This window comes from Anthonomus grandis, chromosome 2 (assembly GCF_022605725.1).
Source record: "Anthonomus grandis grandis chromosome 2, icAntGran1.3, whole genome shotgun sequence".
Classification (NCBI taxonomy): Eukaryota; Metazoa; Arthropoda; class Insecta; order Coleoptera; family Curculionidae; genus Anthonomus; species Anthonomus grandis.
This window is the reverse complement of record NC_065547.1, coordinates 8,679,257-8,698,132: the sequence shown is the minus strand read 5'-3', so window position 1 is coordinate 8,698,132 and position 18,876 is coordinate 8,679,257. Positions and strand designations below refer to the sequence as shown.

General features: G+C 32.1%; 1 protein-coding gene across 1 annotated transcript; it reads left to right on the top strand.

Moving 5' to 3' along the window:
• Positions 1–227: 227 nt before the first annotated feature.
• On the top strand, positions 228–18,449 carry LOC126750377 (zinc finger protein 888-like). Its single transcript, XM_050459988.1, has 5 exons — positions 228–753; positions 808–903; positions 957–1,267; positions 10,362–10,684; positions 18,003–18,449. Exons 1-5 carry the CDS (start codon positions 362–364, stop codon positions 18,249–18,251), a joined length of 1,371 nt encoding a protein of 456 aa, XP_050315945.1. The 5' UTR covers positions 228–361; the 3' UTR covers positions 18,252–18,449.
• The last annotated feature ends 427 nt before the right edge of the window (positions 18,450–18,876 follow it).

The following is an 18,876-nucleotide window of genomic DNA, read 5'->3' as shown; positions in this document are numbered from 1 at the left end:
TGTGCTTTTCTAATGTTGGCTCCCTAGACACACAATTGTGTAATCCCTTAACCCTTTCGAATATTTTTAAAAATAATTTTCCGTACCTTTTGACCCAACTTTATCGGCGTAAAATAAATATAAACCCCAAACTCAATTTTTTTTATCTCGGTACTGTAAGGGTTATGTAAACGCTCCTTTAAGACCTATTGTCAATGTCAAACTATTGCTGCCTGACGTCTGTCATTGTTCTGTCAAAGTTAGTAAGCTCTTGGTGTAGGTTTTGTTTTTTTTTCTATTATTTTTATTTTATTTATTTAAATTATACAGAAACTTTTAGTTAAATTTACACCGTTTTAGTTTTTTTTTTTGGTTTTTAAACATGAAGCCTAAGTTAAAATCCCCCGACAAAAAGTCCGACCTAAATAAGCCCTTGAAAGTGTCCAAACCAAAACCTAGGTCCAAAAAGTCTTTATTAAATGCTGCATCCCCAAAAAATGCTACTATGCTAGATAATTGGATTAAAAAGGAAAAAGTGGGCGACGACGAGTCGGGCAGGATTACAGAAGCTGTAAGTAATAATGGAGAGAATGTTAAAAAACCACAAAAAGTTCAGAAGAACCCAGGAACTTCGAACAAACTCTTCCTTTATATTAAACTTAACAAGTTGGACCTGACAGGCTCATTACCAAATAGTACAAAAGAAAAACAAACCGGTTCTTCTACTACAGCAAAAAAACCAGAGGAAAATGGAAATATTGAGGGAAAAATCTAGTAAGTGATAGAATTATCTCACTTTAAATTACTCTAAAAATTCTCTATTTCCAGTGTAAGACTAAAAAATAAACATTATAAGTGTGTAAAATGTGATTTCACTCACTTGAAGCATCATGGACTAAAGACCCACTTTGACAAAACCCACAAGTAATTATTCCCATATGATTTGATTAATATTATTTCATGCTAATAATTTTCAGCACCAATGTTTACAAATGTAAGCTCTGCCCGTTTGAAACCAAACAACAATACTACTTTAATACCCATATAAAATTCCATGCAATGCCCGATGTAAAATGCCCCTACTGCCAAAAGATGATCAAACAATTCAGCTATAGGATGCATATTAAGGTCCATGAAAGAAATAACCAGACTGAATATAAATGTGATTATTGTGATTATAGAAGTTATAATCATGCTAATGTGAAGAGGCATATGATAACACATAAAGATTATGAGGAGTTGACACAATATAAATGTGATCAATGTCATTTTGTTACAGTTTATAAAGGTAGGGCATTTGGATTATTATTTTAATGTACAGTTTATCTAACTTGAAAAGTGTAAAAACAACAAATTTTAAATATTTTGAAAGTTGAATATGTTCCCTGAAGTGTAAAAGAAAATCCTGGCAACATTTACATTAAAACTTAAAAGTGTGGTAATAAATGTAAATTTTTATCAATTTTAAACAGACAAATCTATCTAAGGTTCAGGTCTGTAGTTGGAATAGAAAGCAAACAAAAAATTTCCAAAAGTCAATATTTTCACCATTTTGTATTGTACCTTTGAGACCTAACAACCATAGACCAGTATCGGTTTAGCAGTCGTACAGAGTAGACGTCTATACTCGTAGGAGGCGCCGGTGCTCAGTTTTGTTTTGTTTTGTTTTGATTTGTTTTGATTTAATTTAAATTGTTTTTGATCTAGTGTTGCGTGTTTACATTAACGTGCTATATTTTCGCGGTACAAGTGTTTCCAAAAAAACTAGTTAAGTTCCTGCGTCAGTAAATGTTTTTGTTTTATAATCAGTTCCTGTTTTGACTAAATTTAAATTATCTGGCTACCATTGACCTTAACTTGCAATAATTGAACATTAACCGTAGGAGTGCGATTGTGTGTTTTGTTGTACGTTTGTTTCCTGCTTTGGGTTCAAGTTCAAGTTACTGTTTACTTGCAGTTCCTGTTTTAATATTTATTTCAATTTAATAACATTGCCTTATAATCTAAAATGAACCGCAGTTTCAAATGTTGTCAGAAGAGGGATTTTCCAAATTATTGCTGCATCTCTTGTATTTCAATATTCCACCCAAGTTGTCTGGAAAGAAATTCTGATGCCATAAAACTGGGAGGCTATAGAATTTTTTGCTCACAAAGATGTCAAGATGATTTTAATGAAAGAGATCAGGAAGGAAAAATTAATGAGCAAAAGATTTATGATTTGTTGACAGAATTGAAAGAGAAGGATAGACATATAGAGAGAATGAGAAGAAACAGCATGGTTTTTGAAGATGAAGTATCGGAGGCCGAAAAGAAGTTTTCCTCATCCCTGGAAAATCTGCATAAACGGAATAAAGAGCTTAAAGTGGAATTGGAAAACTTAAAAATTAAAGAAGGTGAATTGTTGGCATTACTGGAAGTGAGCGAAAGGGCAAGTCTTAAGTTCAATTCACAAATAAGCGAGCTAAATATCCTAAATAAAAATTTAATAGTAACGATAAAAACATTAGAAAATGAGTCTTCAACCTATAAGACTGAAATAAACTTGCTACAAAAAGACGTAAACGACTTAACTAATTTAAATAAGAAGATGTTAGACTCCGTAAAGGTGTTGGAGGTTGAAAAAGATACCTGTTATTCCGACATTTGTGCATTGAAGGAACAGTTACAGATATCCAAATCTGTTGTTATTAATTCTCCAACACAGCTACCAACTAGGCCAAATACACCTGACGATAGTCAACCTCGGCTTCTCTTTGTTGGTGGAAATTGTAGCAGAGTGTTCCTAAAACATTTACGTTTAAAGTTTGAAGCTTACTACAAGGTCCAGTGTTTCCTGAAGCCGGGCAGTTCAAGCAGTGAGGTGATTAGGACAGCATCAAATTTAGTTAAGGACTTTACGAAAGAAGATTTTTTAATAGTAATGTTAAATGGAATTTGTTCTTCATCTGATGTTTTAAAAAATTTAATTCAAAATCATGTTGATACAAACACTTTAGTGATGACAAGCCCTTATACTTATTTAAACCATAATGTTATCTATAATAGTAATAAGGCCCTTTATCGTACTTTTCATGAGAATAATATTAATCTGTGTGGGATTTTGGAGTCTAATCACGCCAGTAACTTTGGTTCAGACTTGGCATCATTATTACATGCACATATTTTCAAATATTTTAAAATTAATATTTCATCGAATAAATTGTCTTTGAATCATCAAATTAATGAGTCTGAACTAGTTACTGATCGTGAATTGGATTCTTCTTTTTTATAGACATGTCCACGAAAGTTGAGTCTCATTCATGTTCATATTCTACTAGTAAAATTGAAATTAACTCTTCGAAAAACTTAAGTATCTTTATTCTTAATATACAATCCCTAAGAAACAAGATGGATGAGCTTCATCTTTTGCTGGACACATGTAATTTTCCTGATATTGTACTTCTGACTGAGCACTGGTTGAGGCCTAGTGAATGTTTTTTAATATCTGATTATCTTCCTATATCAAATTTTTGTCGTCAACAATCTATACATGGAGGAACCATGATCTTGGCTAGGCAAACAATTGAAACGATTTTTTGTAATATTGATAAGTATGATAATCTTCTGTTAGAGAATGTTTTTGAATTCTCTCTTTCTTTTTGTAAGCGTTTTAATTTATATATTCTTTGTGTTTATAGGCCACCTACAGGAGATATTGCTATGTTTCTGGACAAACTTGATTCTATTTTATCCCAGTTGTCCCTACACTCTAAGGTTGTATTGGCTGGTGACTTTAATATCAACTACACTGATGAAACCTTGCCACGTACTTCTCTTTTAAGTATTTTAAATTCTTACGACTTGAAAATGCACGTTCTTTCTCCCACACGAATAACTTCTTCATCTGCAACTACAATTGACTATTTCTGTACAAATTTTGATGACGTTTTATGCACAGTACTCCCATCTGGTATTTCCGACCATGAAGCTATTCTTGCTAAAATGCCATATAATACTGTATCATCTTCATCTCATTATATGGGAAGAATTTTCAGCAGGAGAAATTTCAATGCTTTTTCTGCTGCTACAGCTTCGGTAAATTGGAATGCACTTGAAACGGCTTCTGACCCACTTACTTTATTTTTTCAAGTTCTGTGTGATAAGATCAATCAGTGCTTTCCTAAAATGAGGCTTAAAACTAAGAAATGAAAACCATGGGTTACAAGAGGCCTTAGAATTTCTGCTAAAAACCTCCGTTTTTTGACTAAATTGTGCAAATATACCACAAATGAAAATATCCTTGTATATCATCAGAAATACCGTAGTCTGTACAGAAAGACAATTAAAGCAGCAAAATCTAATTATTATAGGGATCGCTTAAATATGTCATCAAATAGGCAAAGAGAGTGTTGGTCGATTATTAATGATTTTAGACATTGCCATAGAAAAGTATCGGAACCGGAGTTAAGACCTGACATTTTAAACGACTATTATTGTGATATACCTAATATCTTGCTCAAGGGCATTCGTAGTAACATTGATCCCTTACACTATCTTCAACAAGTGTCGGTTGAGCATTCATTTTTCTTTCATCCTGTCGAACTTACCGAAGTAAAAAATGAAATCAAACGCCTAAAGAACCATAAATCATCTGGAGCTGATGGGATATCTTCGAGGTTGTTACTCTTTTTGCCTGATTCAGCCTTAAATGCTTTAGTTTCTGCCATAAACAATTCTTTACATAATGGCATTTTTCCTTCATGTTTAAAAGAGGCAGTGGTTATCCCTTTTCATAAGGGTGGAGATTTGGATCAGCCTTGTAATTTCCGTCCCATTTCTATTTTGTCTACCCTCTCTAAGATAGTTGAAAAACTTGCAAAAAGCAGAATTTTGTCCTTTTTACATCATAATGGCATTTTGTCTGCAAATTAGTTTGGATTTCAAGCCGGTAAAGGGTCATGATGCTGTTTTTAGCTTTTTGGAGAGCGTCTATGTGTCCTTGAATTCTGGAGAGTCATCGGCGGCAGTGTTTTGTGATCTATCCAAAGCATTTGACTGTGTGGATCATGGAATACTGTTATCTAAACTCGATAAATATGGTTTTAGAGGCGTAGCATTGCGATGGCTTGAGTCCTATCTATCAAATCGTACTCAGAAGGTTTCAGTGTCTGGGCGTTTGTCTGCTTCTAGATCCCTAAAATGCGGCGTTCCCCAGGGTTCAGTGTTGGGACCACTGTTATTTTTACTGTATGTGGATGACTTGAGTTCATTGAAACTGCAGGGCAAGGTGGTTCAGTTTGCTGATGATACCACCATACTATGGAGCCATAAAAATTCTGACTATATTAAGACTTGTATCCTTGAAGACCTTCAGATTTTATCAGGGTGGTGTGCTTCCAACAGGCTCGTGTTTAATGTAAGAAAGACGTCTATTATGGGGTTTAAGTGCGATGTTCAGGGTCTGATGTTTGACGAAAATTCCCTCTTGCAGAATAAAGAGTGCTGCAAGTTCCTAGGAATTACCATTGATGGTCGTCTTCGGTTTGAAGATCATATTTTACATTTAGCTGGGAAATTATCTTCTGGATGTTTCGCAGTAAGAATGGCAAAACAAGAGCTGGGAGGGGTGGTTGCACGTTCAGTGTACTTTTCACTTATTGAATCTCATATTCGGTATGGCTTGCCTTTTTGGGGTTTAACCAATAAGGGGCTACTTAACATTATCTTTGTTATTCAAAAAAAAGCAGTTAGATACCTGTGTTCTGCTAAGTTAAGAGATTCTTGCAAACCCCTCTTCATTTCTGAAAAAATCCTAACTCTTTTTTCACTCTTTATCTTAGAAACAGCTGCTCTTATTCACAAAATTCCCAAACTACCCTCTGACACTGGCCATTTGACTCGTCGTGTAAATGATGTTCCCCTACCTATTCCTACGTCTTCCCTTACCAAAAACTCATTAATTTACATAAGTAAAAAAATTTACAATCATGTTCCTCTGTGTGTTAGACATATATCGGATGTTAAGAAATTTAAGAGAGAATTAAAGTCGCTTTTATTGGCTAAGGCATATTATAACCTGGATGACTTTTTTAATGATAGGTTTTAACCTTGGACATGTTGGAAAGTTTTCTTTTTTTCCTTTTTTCTTCTCTAGTTTTGTCAACAAGTTTACCTTTATTTAGTAATTGATTGTTTTATTTAGTTATCTTTAATTTAAGTATGTTCAAAAAGTTTTGTCTTCTTGTGTTTAATTTTGTTCATTGTTTTGTCAATTTTTGAAATTGTATTTGTGTTTTGTTTTTTTAGCTTGTAGGATGCTTGTACACAAGATTATTCTTACGTAGTATAGCACATTTTCTTTCTTTCGTTCTTTCTAACCATATATAAAAAAAAAACATTTAAAAATGACTCACATCTTACAAACTCCCGAATACAAGAATCATACAACAGTCATTATATCTAATATTATTAATGCTGTAATAAATAAAGAATACAGCCTGATTTAATCTTCTTTGAACAAGTGTTTGAAACTAGTTCACATTGCATTAAAAGCTATTTAGTAGGGATTTACTTTATTTTCTTTTAAATATTAACTACAAAAACTTTTTCTGCATCTTCTAAATATAATCTATATGACAATTTACTTGAGGTGACTAAATTCTAGAAGTATACTCAAGAGTGCCTTATAATAAATCCCAATTTCCTATATCTGTAGGCCGGAGGTATACAACACTATGTCACAATATAATAAGTTGTGGTAATTAACAAAACAATAAAAAAATTATACATTATTGGAGATAGAATAGCACTTAATATTTTAATTATATTGTTTTTCATTATCATTGATGCTTTTATTGAATACATACATTTACAATATTTAAAAAAAAATATATATTAATAGGATTTTGATGGACATGGTTTTATGTGCCTCTAAACAAAAATTATGAAAGTAAGAGAGGAGTTAACACCATAATGTTGAATGTTGTGAAAAGTAAGTGATAAAATACACAAATTAGCAAAGAAAAAAGCTGTTAAATTGTAACTTATTTTTTATTAAGTTATTAGTTATAAAAAAATAATACATTAAGTATTTCTTAGTCACATTCATCACTCTCAGGGTAATCATGATTACTGCTGCCATGTCTCAGGTTTGTATAAAAATCGTGACAATAGGAACTTGTATATGGCAGTAGTGCTAATAAGTCTTGATACTTCTGCTCGGTGATTGGTTTTCCTGTCTCGCTAAGCACATTAAGTTTATCTGGCAGAGTAATGTTTGGACTCCTTACATATCTCTTCAGTTTGACCATTTTAAAATTTCCATCAAATTCTGTTTTAAAATACAACATTCCAATCTCTTCCTGTCTTACCTGTAGTTGAACAGCATTTGAAATTAGTACAGGCTGTTTTTCACTGTCGACTTTTCGACAAATAAATGGAGATATTTTCGGATTTTCATATAGCTCCTTAAAGTTTAGGAAATCTTGTATTTCCATGTTATGTACAACATACTTACTATGAACCTGCCTTATAAATTGTTGCCAATCCCAAGGAGTCATAATTTCTAAGTGTGTTAAGTGTTTCCTTTTTCTTTCAATCAAAGCGTGGACAGTATCTGCTTCCATGTGTGTATGGCCTTTTAAGAGAAATTTTTGATTTATAACCTTGAGTTGAGGGTATTTGACTAAAATCCAGAACAGAGCAGCAATAATTGCCATATTTTTGTTTTGTCCGTAACAGTTATCTGACCAAATAGTTAGTTCTTCAATATTATTGTCCTTAATATTAGAAGATACCCACTTAATCAAAGCTGATGCAATCTCATTTCCCCCTCGACCAGCTTTGCTTTCATCCCAGATCATATTGTGAGCTTGTCCTGTCGTTGCGTCATAAATAGTAAAATTTAAGGTCCAAAGCTTTCTTTTATAAAAGCTGGTACCACAGGTTAATAGTGGCGTCGGTAGGCACTTTTGCAAGTCAACGGTTAAAACTTTAAGTGTTGGGTTATTTCCTGAGATTTTGATATCCTCATGTTTAAGCGCATATCGGGTAGTTGATTCTTTTTGATGATTATCAAACTGTATTTTCAAAATATCTGCTTTTTCTAAGACTGATGTTGTGGACTTGATTTTTGCAACGAATTGGTCGCAAGTATCACACATATCTACTTCTGGTGCCTTAAATGACAAATTAAAATCTTTATTGAAAATATCATAGTAGACCCATTTCTTTGCAACTAGTCCCTTTTCAAGACCTTTATCCTCACACCATTCCAAATAGTTTTTATACAATTTTTCTATGTTCAGGTCAGGGCCTAAATATAACCTAACCTAACACCAAGTGGACTTGGCGTTGTTTACCCCGAAGTAAAATATGCACTTCTGGATATTAAGTTTGAGGCATACAACATTATTTCTTTTGGTGTTCTTTACCTCATATAAAAAAGTCACATGGTGTTAAAAGTTTCTATGGAATTGGGTTAATATAAAAAATAAATAGTGTCTTATGCCTCTAAATAAAGTACAAAAAATGTTATAAAACTATGTGCTTAACTCAATTTTGGCCAAAATTGGACATAGTGTTGTATACCTCGGGCCTACAGATATATGCATATTGCTAACAAGGCTTTAGCAATATGCAGTTGTATTCCTAGGTCATCAACACTGACACTACATTTAAGAATCTTACCATTCAAGCTATAATCATAAGAAACAGAATATACTTTATGTGTGAAGGTTGTTACATAGCATTTGTCAACATTTAGTGACCTTTTGTTTAAACCATTAAGATACACTCTGCAGTCCTGCTGCAATATACTTTTTCAATCACAGTTTAAAGATCTTGAAATAATCTACAAAAAAAAGGCTTTTGAATGATTAATGACAATAGGAATTAAAAACATAAACGAGATGGGGCCCATATTACTTCCCTGCAGAACACTGGAAGTTGGCACAAATTCTGTTGAATAGCAGCCTCCAATTTTAAGTACTTGCATTCTGTTTGATATACTGGACTAATAAATTTGTATGGTTAAAGAATCTAAACAGGTTTAATTTTGGCAGCGACAACCAATGGTAGACCTTACAAAAAGCTTTGGTACAATCTGTTGTAATGTCAGGATCAATTATAACACATGAGAGTACTAGTACTAGTATAGTAGTTAGTATACTTATTAACTAGGTTACCTTGCTTAATCAGGTTAGTATAACAATTCGTACAAAGATAAGTTATGATATTTTAATTGTTATGAAATGAACTTATAAACTTACTTCTACACTGTGAAAATTAGGTTTAATTGTTGTTTATTATCAATTTGATCTGTAAAGAGACATATACTGGTATAATAACTGTTGACTTACTACTGACAAAACTATGTTGCCCCTTACATAACATTGGTGTAATAAATATGAACTTTTATTTTGTTATGAAGGAAAATTTCACAGATTTTAGCCAATGAATTAAGAACTCTTGTGAGCCTAAAATCTTTTACATTATTAACATAGCCAGACATGAATGGGTGTAATGACAGCTTTTTCTTAACTTATATAAAAAAAAAATATTTTGCACATTCGTAGAAAATATGTGAGGCAAGTGTTTAACAAGAAAATCTACACAGTCTCGATAGTTATAGCAAGGCACATTGTCTCTATCAACTCTTTTCTTTAGTTTCAATTGCTAAATTGCTACTCTTACTTGTTCCCCAGAGATGGTACCTCAAAAACACCCTGACAACTTCGAAGCAGATGCATAAACAGAGGCAAAAAAATCAAAAAATTGCTTCTGATATTTTAAGAAAACCCTGATGTAATATATTATTAAAATTCGTTTCTCCAGGAATACCTGAACTCTTTGATTTAGAATTTTGTTTGGCTCCAAAACCTATTAGAATTACTGTTAATTTCAAGTTCTCTTTGATAGATGAAGTGTTCATTGTCAATTTGATGTTTCACTTAATTTTCTGAGTTCTGTGGTAAAATAATCAGGGTATTTAACTGTATTGACATTACACTTGTCTTGAAATGGCTTTTTAGGAATTGCATAGTCAATATATTGAAATAATTTTAATTAAGATACATCAATAGCCAAGTTAGGATTCGAATTACTAACAACGTAAAAAGTCACCCCTAGCATAATCATAAGACTTACCAATATTGTTTTTCACATTTCAATTCCTCAAAATTGGAAGAAGAAAGATATTAAAAGAAAGGGTGTTTGTGCCCACTTATTTAATAAAAGTTACATAGTGCAAAACTGCAATTGTTCCAGTTTACTCAACAAAATAAACGACTTCCTTAAGAACTGAGAAAAACATTCAAGTTGCAAACAACCTTTGATGTTTTTTTTATGTAAAAGCCTCATATTAGATAATATGTGTAAAAACATGTTAAAATTATTTGTTTTAGAACGTCTAAAATGCCACAAACAGACCCACACCCAAGAAGGAAAATGGACAAAGTGTCCCCTATGCGATTTCAGCACCCGTTACCGAGCTCACCTGCGACGTCACCTTTTAAACAGCCACGGAGAAAGGAACATCGAATGTCCTCAGTGTCCCCAAAAGTTCACCAGCGAATTAAATTTAAAAAACCACATGAAGAGGAAGCACGTCGACGAGAGCGAGAAAAAGTATTACTATTGTGAGATGTGCCCCAAGGAAAATCAGTATAGGACCACCGAGAAACCGAATTTGATAAGGCACACATTAGTGCACAGGACTATGGATGAGGTAGGAAGTAATTAGAAACTTAAATAATTGCTTTGAATCACATTTAATTTTTACTATTAATTATCCACTTTTATACCTGCATAAGGAGAATTTATACAGGTTTTTTTTAATGTCCATAGTAGTAGCAGAGCTTTGCAGTATAAAAAATGATATTACAAAGAAAACATCATCTGGGACAGATAGTCTTACCCTAAAAATGTTTTCAAATCTGCCAGAATGCGCTTTAGGCCATCTTACAAATTTAATTAAAAGTCATTTCAAAATGGAGCTTGTCCAAGCTGCCTGAAGACGGCATTTATTCCGTTATATTATAACGGAATTAACCGCATATTATTGCGTTGCATAAATGAGGTGATAGAGATGAAGTTTTACATTATCGTCCAATTGCACTCCTTCCCATTGTATCCAAGATCGTTAAAATATTGTTTTAAAAAAGGCTTTCTTCCGGTTAAATCTGTATAAAATACTTACTCCTCATCAATTTGGATTCTTCTTGAGTAATAAATACTATGTTTTTCCTTTTTAATATAAATGCATCAGCTCTACTTCTTATTATGCACAGAACATTTCTATAAATCAACCAGAAATTAAAATCAAGGAAAACAACTACATCACAGTAAGATCTTTTTCAAAAGCATGAATGCAGCAATTTTCTCATGAATTGAATTACAGGCCGTTGATTGGCATGGTGTGCTGGCCGCAACTGATATTAACCAGGCATATTAAACTACATCTTGACTGAAAAACTAAACCTAGTCTTCCTAGTAAGACTGTTAAAAATGCAACCCACAGAATAAAGAAATAACAACAGGTTTAAAGGTATCTTGCAGAAATAAAAGGCTCCTGTATCAAAAAGTATTAATTTTATAAAAAATATACTAAGATCTTGAAAAGCCAAAAGAATGACCAGTCAACAATTTATTGAAGCTTCTGATATTAAGACTAAAGCAACTTGGACTTTGATAGAAAAAATAACTAATTCAAGCTGTAAAAAGAAAAATCTTTTTGATTATTTTCCGAATAAATCTGAAATGCTATTTTAAATGAAATAAATGTTTTTTTTTATTAATTAAAATCCGGGCATATAGCCCGGATATTAGGGATGGGGGCTCAATAGATTACTCAAGGGTACCAATTAATCAGGCTATTTTTGTGGAACCTGTAACACAGAATGTTAGTACAATAAAATCTATATTTACATTTTACATTTATTTACATTCAGTTTATTCAACAACATAATAAATACATGCTTTATACAGGATAGATGTAAACAAAATTAATTTGTAGTACCAATACAATCAAGTACACCTAGGTGCAAGCACCTGTGTATAACTTAAAGCTAATAAGTCTTTACATTACACATAAGTTAAATTTATTATTACTTTTAAATTTATGTATAAGGGAAGGCATCTACCCAAGTGGCTTTAAAATTCAAAAGATCATACCAATTTTTAAAAAAGGGTGTAGAGATGATTTAAATAATTACCGTCCAGTATCTTTGATTCCAATATTATCGAAGGTTTTTGAGCTACTTTTAAAAAATCAACTTTATATCTATTTTGAACAAAATGAAATCCTCAAAAACTTTCAGTATGGGTTTAGGAAAAAACAATCGACTGGTAAGGCTATACTGGATCTTCTGGAGTATGTGGTTGAGGGCTTTGAAATGGGGTCCCATGTTGGGGCAATTTTCTGTGACCTTTCAAAGGCCTTCGACTGCATATCCCATAGGATCTTTCTGAGCAAGCTTAAACTTTATGGTCTGATCCCGCCCAGTTTATCACTTCTTGAAACTTATCTTGTTGTACAGAAAACCTGTTCGGGTGGAGCTTTATCAGAAGAATGCAAAATAACTCATGGTGTGCCACAGGGTTCTATTTTGGGGCCACTCCTCTTTATTATTTATGTCAATGATATCGACAGGTCAATTGAGTCTAGGCTGCTGCTGTTTGCTGACGACACTAGTGCTCTTTGCAGGAGTACTAGTTTGCAAGAACTGGAGCTCATGCTGGTGGAGGTGAAGTCAGATTTGGGCAAGTGGTTCAGTGCAAATAGACTTAGCCTAAATGTCAATAAAACGGAGGAAGTTCTATTCTCTTTGAGAAACACAGAGGGTACCAATGTTGAGAGTTCGGATGGAGTGAGATTCTTGGGTGTTCACTTAGATCCTACTATGATATTTGATAAGCATGTGGAGTTCATTGCAAATAAATTGGCAAAACAAATATTTCTTTTAAAACGCTTAAAAGGCACAGTAAATAAGGATGTTTTGTTAATGGTTTACCATGCGCTAATACAGTCCACCTGCAATTATGGCTTGGGGTCATGCATCTCAAGCTAGGAGAATCTTTAAACTGCGGAAAAGAGCTCTGAGGGTTGTCGAGGGTCTGGGTTTCAGAGACGATGTGAGAGACTCTTTCAAAAAACTTAAAATTCTTACATTTCCGTCACGGTATATCTTTGAATGTCTAATATATACAAAAAATAATTTACATAATTATACCCAGAGATCAGAAATTCATACTCACAGCACTCGACAAGTAGATTTCCTGGAAATGCACTTTCTAAGACTCAATAAATCTCGTATCTCAACTACTTATTATGCCCCAAGCTTTTTTAATAAACCTCCTAATAATATTAAAGCTCTAAATGAAAAACTTTTTGCTGCCTCATTAAAAAAATTACTTGCTGATAGAGCCTTCTATAGCTTTGATCAGTATCTACAACCTCAACTGTGAAAATTGGTGAAAATGAAACAAAAATAGGCTTTAGGAAATTGAAATTGATATTGGGGTCTCCAAAATTTTAACTGTTTGTAAATTGTGATTATTTTATTTAGTATTTGTGAAATTGTATCTTGGGTGTTATTTTTTTAATATTTTGGATAAGGATTTTAATTTGCAATGTAAAACTTTAATAATTTGTAAGTGAAATAATTTTTTAATATGTATTTATCTACTTGTGACGATTGTAAGAAAATTTTTTTTTTCATAAGCATGAATAAACTTTACTTTACTTTACTTTAAATCTTTTACGGTTCTGATTTTTTTTTTAATTTATAATCTCCCAAATTTTCCGCGGCAACTTATTGAAAATTTTTGGTCCTATTACAGAGTTACATCTTTGGGTTCCATCGAATCTGCAAAATGGTACATTGAGATGTCTTTTATTCAGTTGTCTGGTTTCATGTAGTTGTTATCTAAGTTTATACCAAATTACACAACTGGAGTATAGATATAAGGATCTAATATTTAAGTATTTTGGTATCATATACAAGTGATGTAGGGTACAAACTGTCTTTTTAATAGATTATTTTTATCACCCCAGGTCATTATACCATAGCATATCAGAGATTCCACAAATGATTGGTACAACATTATTAAAGTTTTTTTATCTAATATATTTCTAATAAGGAAAAAGTAGTTTTGTTGTTCGGCAATAACTATTTCCTTAAAATTGTGCCTATTGGCATCCATTAGAGAAAAGGTGACATGAACAGTTTCTAAAATATTTAGGGACAATTTATACTTATTTAACAGCTTCATGCATCGTCATCTTGTGCATTTATTTTGTGTGTATTTTGTAATAAGTTTTTTTTTTTTGTTAATTTTATTGTGTAAATTATAAACTATTTTAGATTTTTGTTCTTTAAGACACAGTCCATATCCCATTTGAGATCTTGGTTAAATATTAAAATGTTAACATGTTGGACTGAATAAATGTTTACTACTACTATTTTCTTGCCTAAACAAGGATCACCCGACAGTAACAATTTTATGCGATTTCTCTTAAACTTTCGACTGTGTAAATCATAATATCTTAATTAATAAGTTGCACCACTACGAGTTCAGAGGAACACCTCTCGAATGATTTAAGTCATGTCTTAATAACAGAGGTCAGTTGTATGGGTTGATATGAGGTCAGCCAATAGAACGTGGTAAAAATATGTTAAGCTTCAGGTCTAGGGCCTATTTTATGTTTACTCTTTATAAGTGACTAGTTTGGACATTAGCGACAAAATCTGTTTGTTGGCAGATGATACAAGTTTTACTCAGAGTAACCAGGATATTAAGGAACTTACATAGAACCATATCAGATGATCTAGTCACCAATAAATCTTGGTGTGATTGAAATCTTCTATACCTTAACGTTTCTAAAACTAAAGTATTGTTATACAAAAATATGTTTGAACCTTTTGTACATCATAATACCAGTTTAGCTGAGGTTGAATCTTTTGGGACTTATTGTAAACAAGTCCTTAAAATGGGACTTGCCTTATCTAAAAAATTAAGCTCGGCATGTTTTGCTCTTAAATCGTTTTCTACGAAGTCGAATTGACAACGTCTAGATCAGGCTATTACGCCCTTTTTGAGTCGTATCTCCGATATTCCCTTGGAATCTGGGGTACATGTGGTGTGACTCGATTTGAGCATATTTTTAAACTGCAAAATAGAGCTCCTCATAATTCGCGATAAGACTAAGTAGTAGGATTACTTGTCAAGAATTCTTTAAAAATATAAATGATTAACTTTTACTTTTTTAAATTGTTATTGTGGCCCAAAAATCTTTTATGCTTCTTGCTAAGTTTTTTGGATGTGGGGTAAAATAAAACTCAGGTTTTAATATTTTAATATATAATGTTACTTTTTTATTTATATTTCAATCCGTTTGCTTACTTCGCAAGCATGTATCAGCGATTCCAGAAAGGCCAATGTCACAATTACCTACTTAGGAACAGGGAGCATGATCTTTATTTACATTACAAACACCAGCTAGTGTAATTATAAGTAATAGAAATAGAAGACATATGTAATAAAATTTAACAAGATACCTAATAAAAACAGTTTAAATTTTAAAAAATACTAAAACTAAACCCAACCTAAACTAATATACAAATTGCTTCAAATTCCTAATCAAGTCACTCTTGCTTGTGTTAAAAATATCAATGTTGAATTGCCTGAGGATCTGATTACAAATCAATCATCATTCTGTTTATTGGAAATATGCTACCTGGATCTATACTAAATAAATCAAAATTTAAGATTTTAGATTTAGGTTAGGAACTTATATACTTAACTAAATCACAGCCTTTGTATTATATATTATTACGGATTTGGTAAATAAACAACAGCGCTTGTTGATTTCTTCGATTTGACAAACTTTTAATAATCCTAATATTAAAGTTATCCAAGACGGTTCTATATGAGGCCATAAATGTGTATGCAGTATTTTCTTTAAAGTAAAGGTATCTCAGAAACCGCTTTTGAACTTTCTCAATTTATATTATAAAGTTAAAGCTATTACTACTCCTAATAAGAAACCTCAGAGAGAACCTCTTTATTGGCTATAGAAATATAGTGCGAGTTGAACCTCTATATCACTCTGATACACTACTTCTAAGTTCTTGATCTCATTAACTTAATTCAAAGTACCATCATTGTTTTTAACCAAACTCAGTCATATCGTCTTTCCTAGAAAATGTTGTGATGTTGCATTTTGTTACATCGATGGGCATTTTATTATTTGTAAACCAGCTGCAAATGTTGTTTATGTCTTTTTATACGTGATTGCAGTCTTGAATACTTGAAATTGTTCTAAAAAAGTCATCGGTAAAGAGAAACCCTAATGATTTAGCTAGACAGTCAGGGAGGGAATTTATAGGGACCAAGTTGCTTCCCTGTGGTACACCTGAAGTGGCAGTATACTTATTCGAGATAGATGTTCCAATCTTTACCATTAGAATCCAATTGGTTAAATAAGATTTAAGAAAAAAAAGTGGAGATAGATATGCCCATACCAACAAGATGATTCAAAAGAAGTCCATGATTAACTTCATCAAAGACCTTCTCACAGTCTGTATATATAACATAACATCCCATTGTAATTTATTTTTTGTTGCATAAGATATGTGTTCAGACAGCACGCAAATATTTGAAATTGTTGACTTGGTGAAACCATGCTTAGCTAAAGAAATCTGAGGCGTTAGTTTGGAAGTTAAGCGATTACACAGAACCTGTTCGAATATTTTTGCAATGACATTTATTAAACTTATAGGTCTGTAGTTTTTAGTATCATGGGATTTACCGTTTTTTGTAAATTGGTGTATCAAGATTTATGTATTATCTGTACCTGTAGATTTTTTTGGTTTTAAACTTTTAATCTTCCAACTCCACAGTTAGAGTTAGTTAAAAGCAGTGCTTTGAAATCACATGCTGGAGGGAACATTATATTTTGGGTGTGAATGTCTCCATCCAGGGAGTTAATCTGCAGCCGACTAGCTGCGAAAAAAACTTAGGTATATTTATCGATAATAAACTTAATTTTGAATATCATGTTTCTAATATTTTACAAAAAGCTTACTATAAACTAAAAGTCTTGTATATGTATAAAGATATTTTATCAACTAACATTAAGTTAAAGTTAACTCAATCATTAGTCCTTTCAGTGATCAGTTATGGAAGCGTTTTATTCTGGCCAGGCCCTGCTCAAAGAGATAAATATAGTTTGCAAAAACTACAAAATGTTCGCCTAAAATTTAGTTATTGTAAGCAAAAATATGACCATGTAATACCATTATTTATCGAATCTCAATGGCTAAGGCTGGAAGAACGATTCAAAGTTTATATGGCTAGTATCATTTATAAAACTATCCACAGTAGAGTCCCCAGGTATTTGTATGAGAAGCTGGTAAGCTGCAGTAGCATTCTTGGTCGTGATATGCGTCATATTAAAAATTTTTGTATCCCAAAGCCTAGAACTACCAAATTTCAAGCCTCATATAGCTATACCGGTGTTAAAATCTATATTGCGTTGCCTCATGATCTGAAGTGTAAGCACTCACTCGCTTCCTTCAAAAAATCTGCCATTTTAATAGTAGTTTATAGTTTAGTATTTTACGAAAATCATGTTTTTGCTTTTTTTTCTTTTTTTCACTTTTTAGTTAACTATATTACTTGATTAAATGTATGATATGATTATGTCTGTGTAGGAACGTTTTGTTTTATAAACTTAAGTATAGTTACTAATTTATAGTTTGAACTTATATATATATTATTTTGAAGTACTATTTTTAAGTGTGCGGTAGATAGAGTATCCATAGGCTAGATCTCGCCGCATTTATAATTGTTATTGTAATTTTTTTATTTCTGTAATATAAAGGCATATTTATTTATTATATCCAGTAATCTACTTTTTTATAAACTTTTATAACTTTGTTAAACGATATAAATATGTTTTTTTTTAAATTAACATTTTTACTGGCTTTGTCTACAAAATTTCTAAACAATTTGTTGACAATAAATCGAATTATTATTTTTAGATTGAGGTGTTTGCTTGTCACAAATGTCCATATCTGGGCAAAACGAGGAACGCGTTGAAAGTTCATCTGATTAACGCCCATTTGCCCGAAATGCACACGCACAAGTGCTCCATCTGCGGCTACTCTACCATAACTAAATCTAGATACCAATTGCATGTCAGGGAAGTCCATGGAAAACCAATCAAATTTCAAAGGAAAAATAACGTGAATAATAATAGTGGCGAAACTGGAGAGGAGGCAAAGGTTTAACTGGACGTTTAAAGCATTTTTGTCTGTAATTTTTAGTTTCTACTTTTTGCACACCATTATACACCATTGTTAAATTTAATTGAAAATTTTAGTTTAAGGTATATATACATTTATTATTTGTGGTTAAGTATAATATTTTACTTGTCTTTCTTTATTGTACCTTTTTATGTATACATTAAAAGGCAATTATACCAAAAATAGAGTTTTCAAATTTATTTGTCATCGTATATCGATTCTAAAGTAAAAAAAGTTTAAATGACCAAGATAATTTTCCTTGAAATAATTTGGAATTTCTTGGCATTTAGTTATTTTATACTGGCAGTCTATAATTATAAAGTTTTACTTTTATATAACGGAGTATTTTTCAAAAATAGTAGTGTAGAAATCCATACTTAGCAGAGGAGTGAAACTAATAAGGTATTCGTTCTCCCCAGAATAAAATGCAAAACATCTTTAAACCAATGTATAAAGCATTTCAGCTATTGTAAAATGCAGAAATCATAGACTCATAATCTTAATAAGTACTGCTATCTTTATAAGTTGACCCTATTTCCAGTTCCAATAGTTTTTTCAGGTCATTCAATAAATGTTCATGTGTGTATGAAAGTATTTCCGAAGGCATAAA

What these genes read in the sequence shown, in the direction of transcription:
- LOC126750377 (XM_050459988.1), top strand. Translation starts at nt 362, where the DNA reads ATGAAGCCTAAGTTAAAATCCCCCGACAAAAAGTCCGACCTAAATAAG. An exon ending in AATATTGAGGGAAAAATCTA is followed by an intron (nt 754 to 807) that starts GTAAGTGATAGA and finishes CTCTATTTCCAG; the next exon opens with TGTAAGACTAAAAAATAAAC. An exon ending in CACTTTGACAAAACCCACAA is followed by an intron (nt 904 to 956) that starts GTAATTATTCCC and finishes AATAATTTTCAG; the next exon opens with CACCAATGTTTACAAATGTA.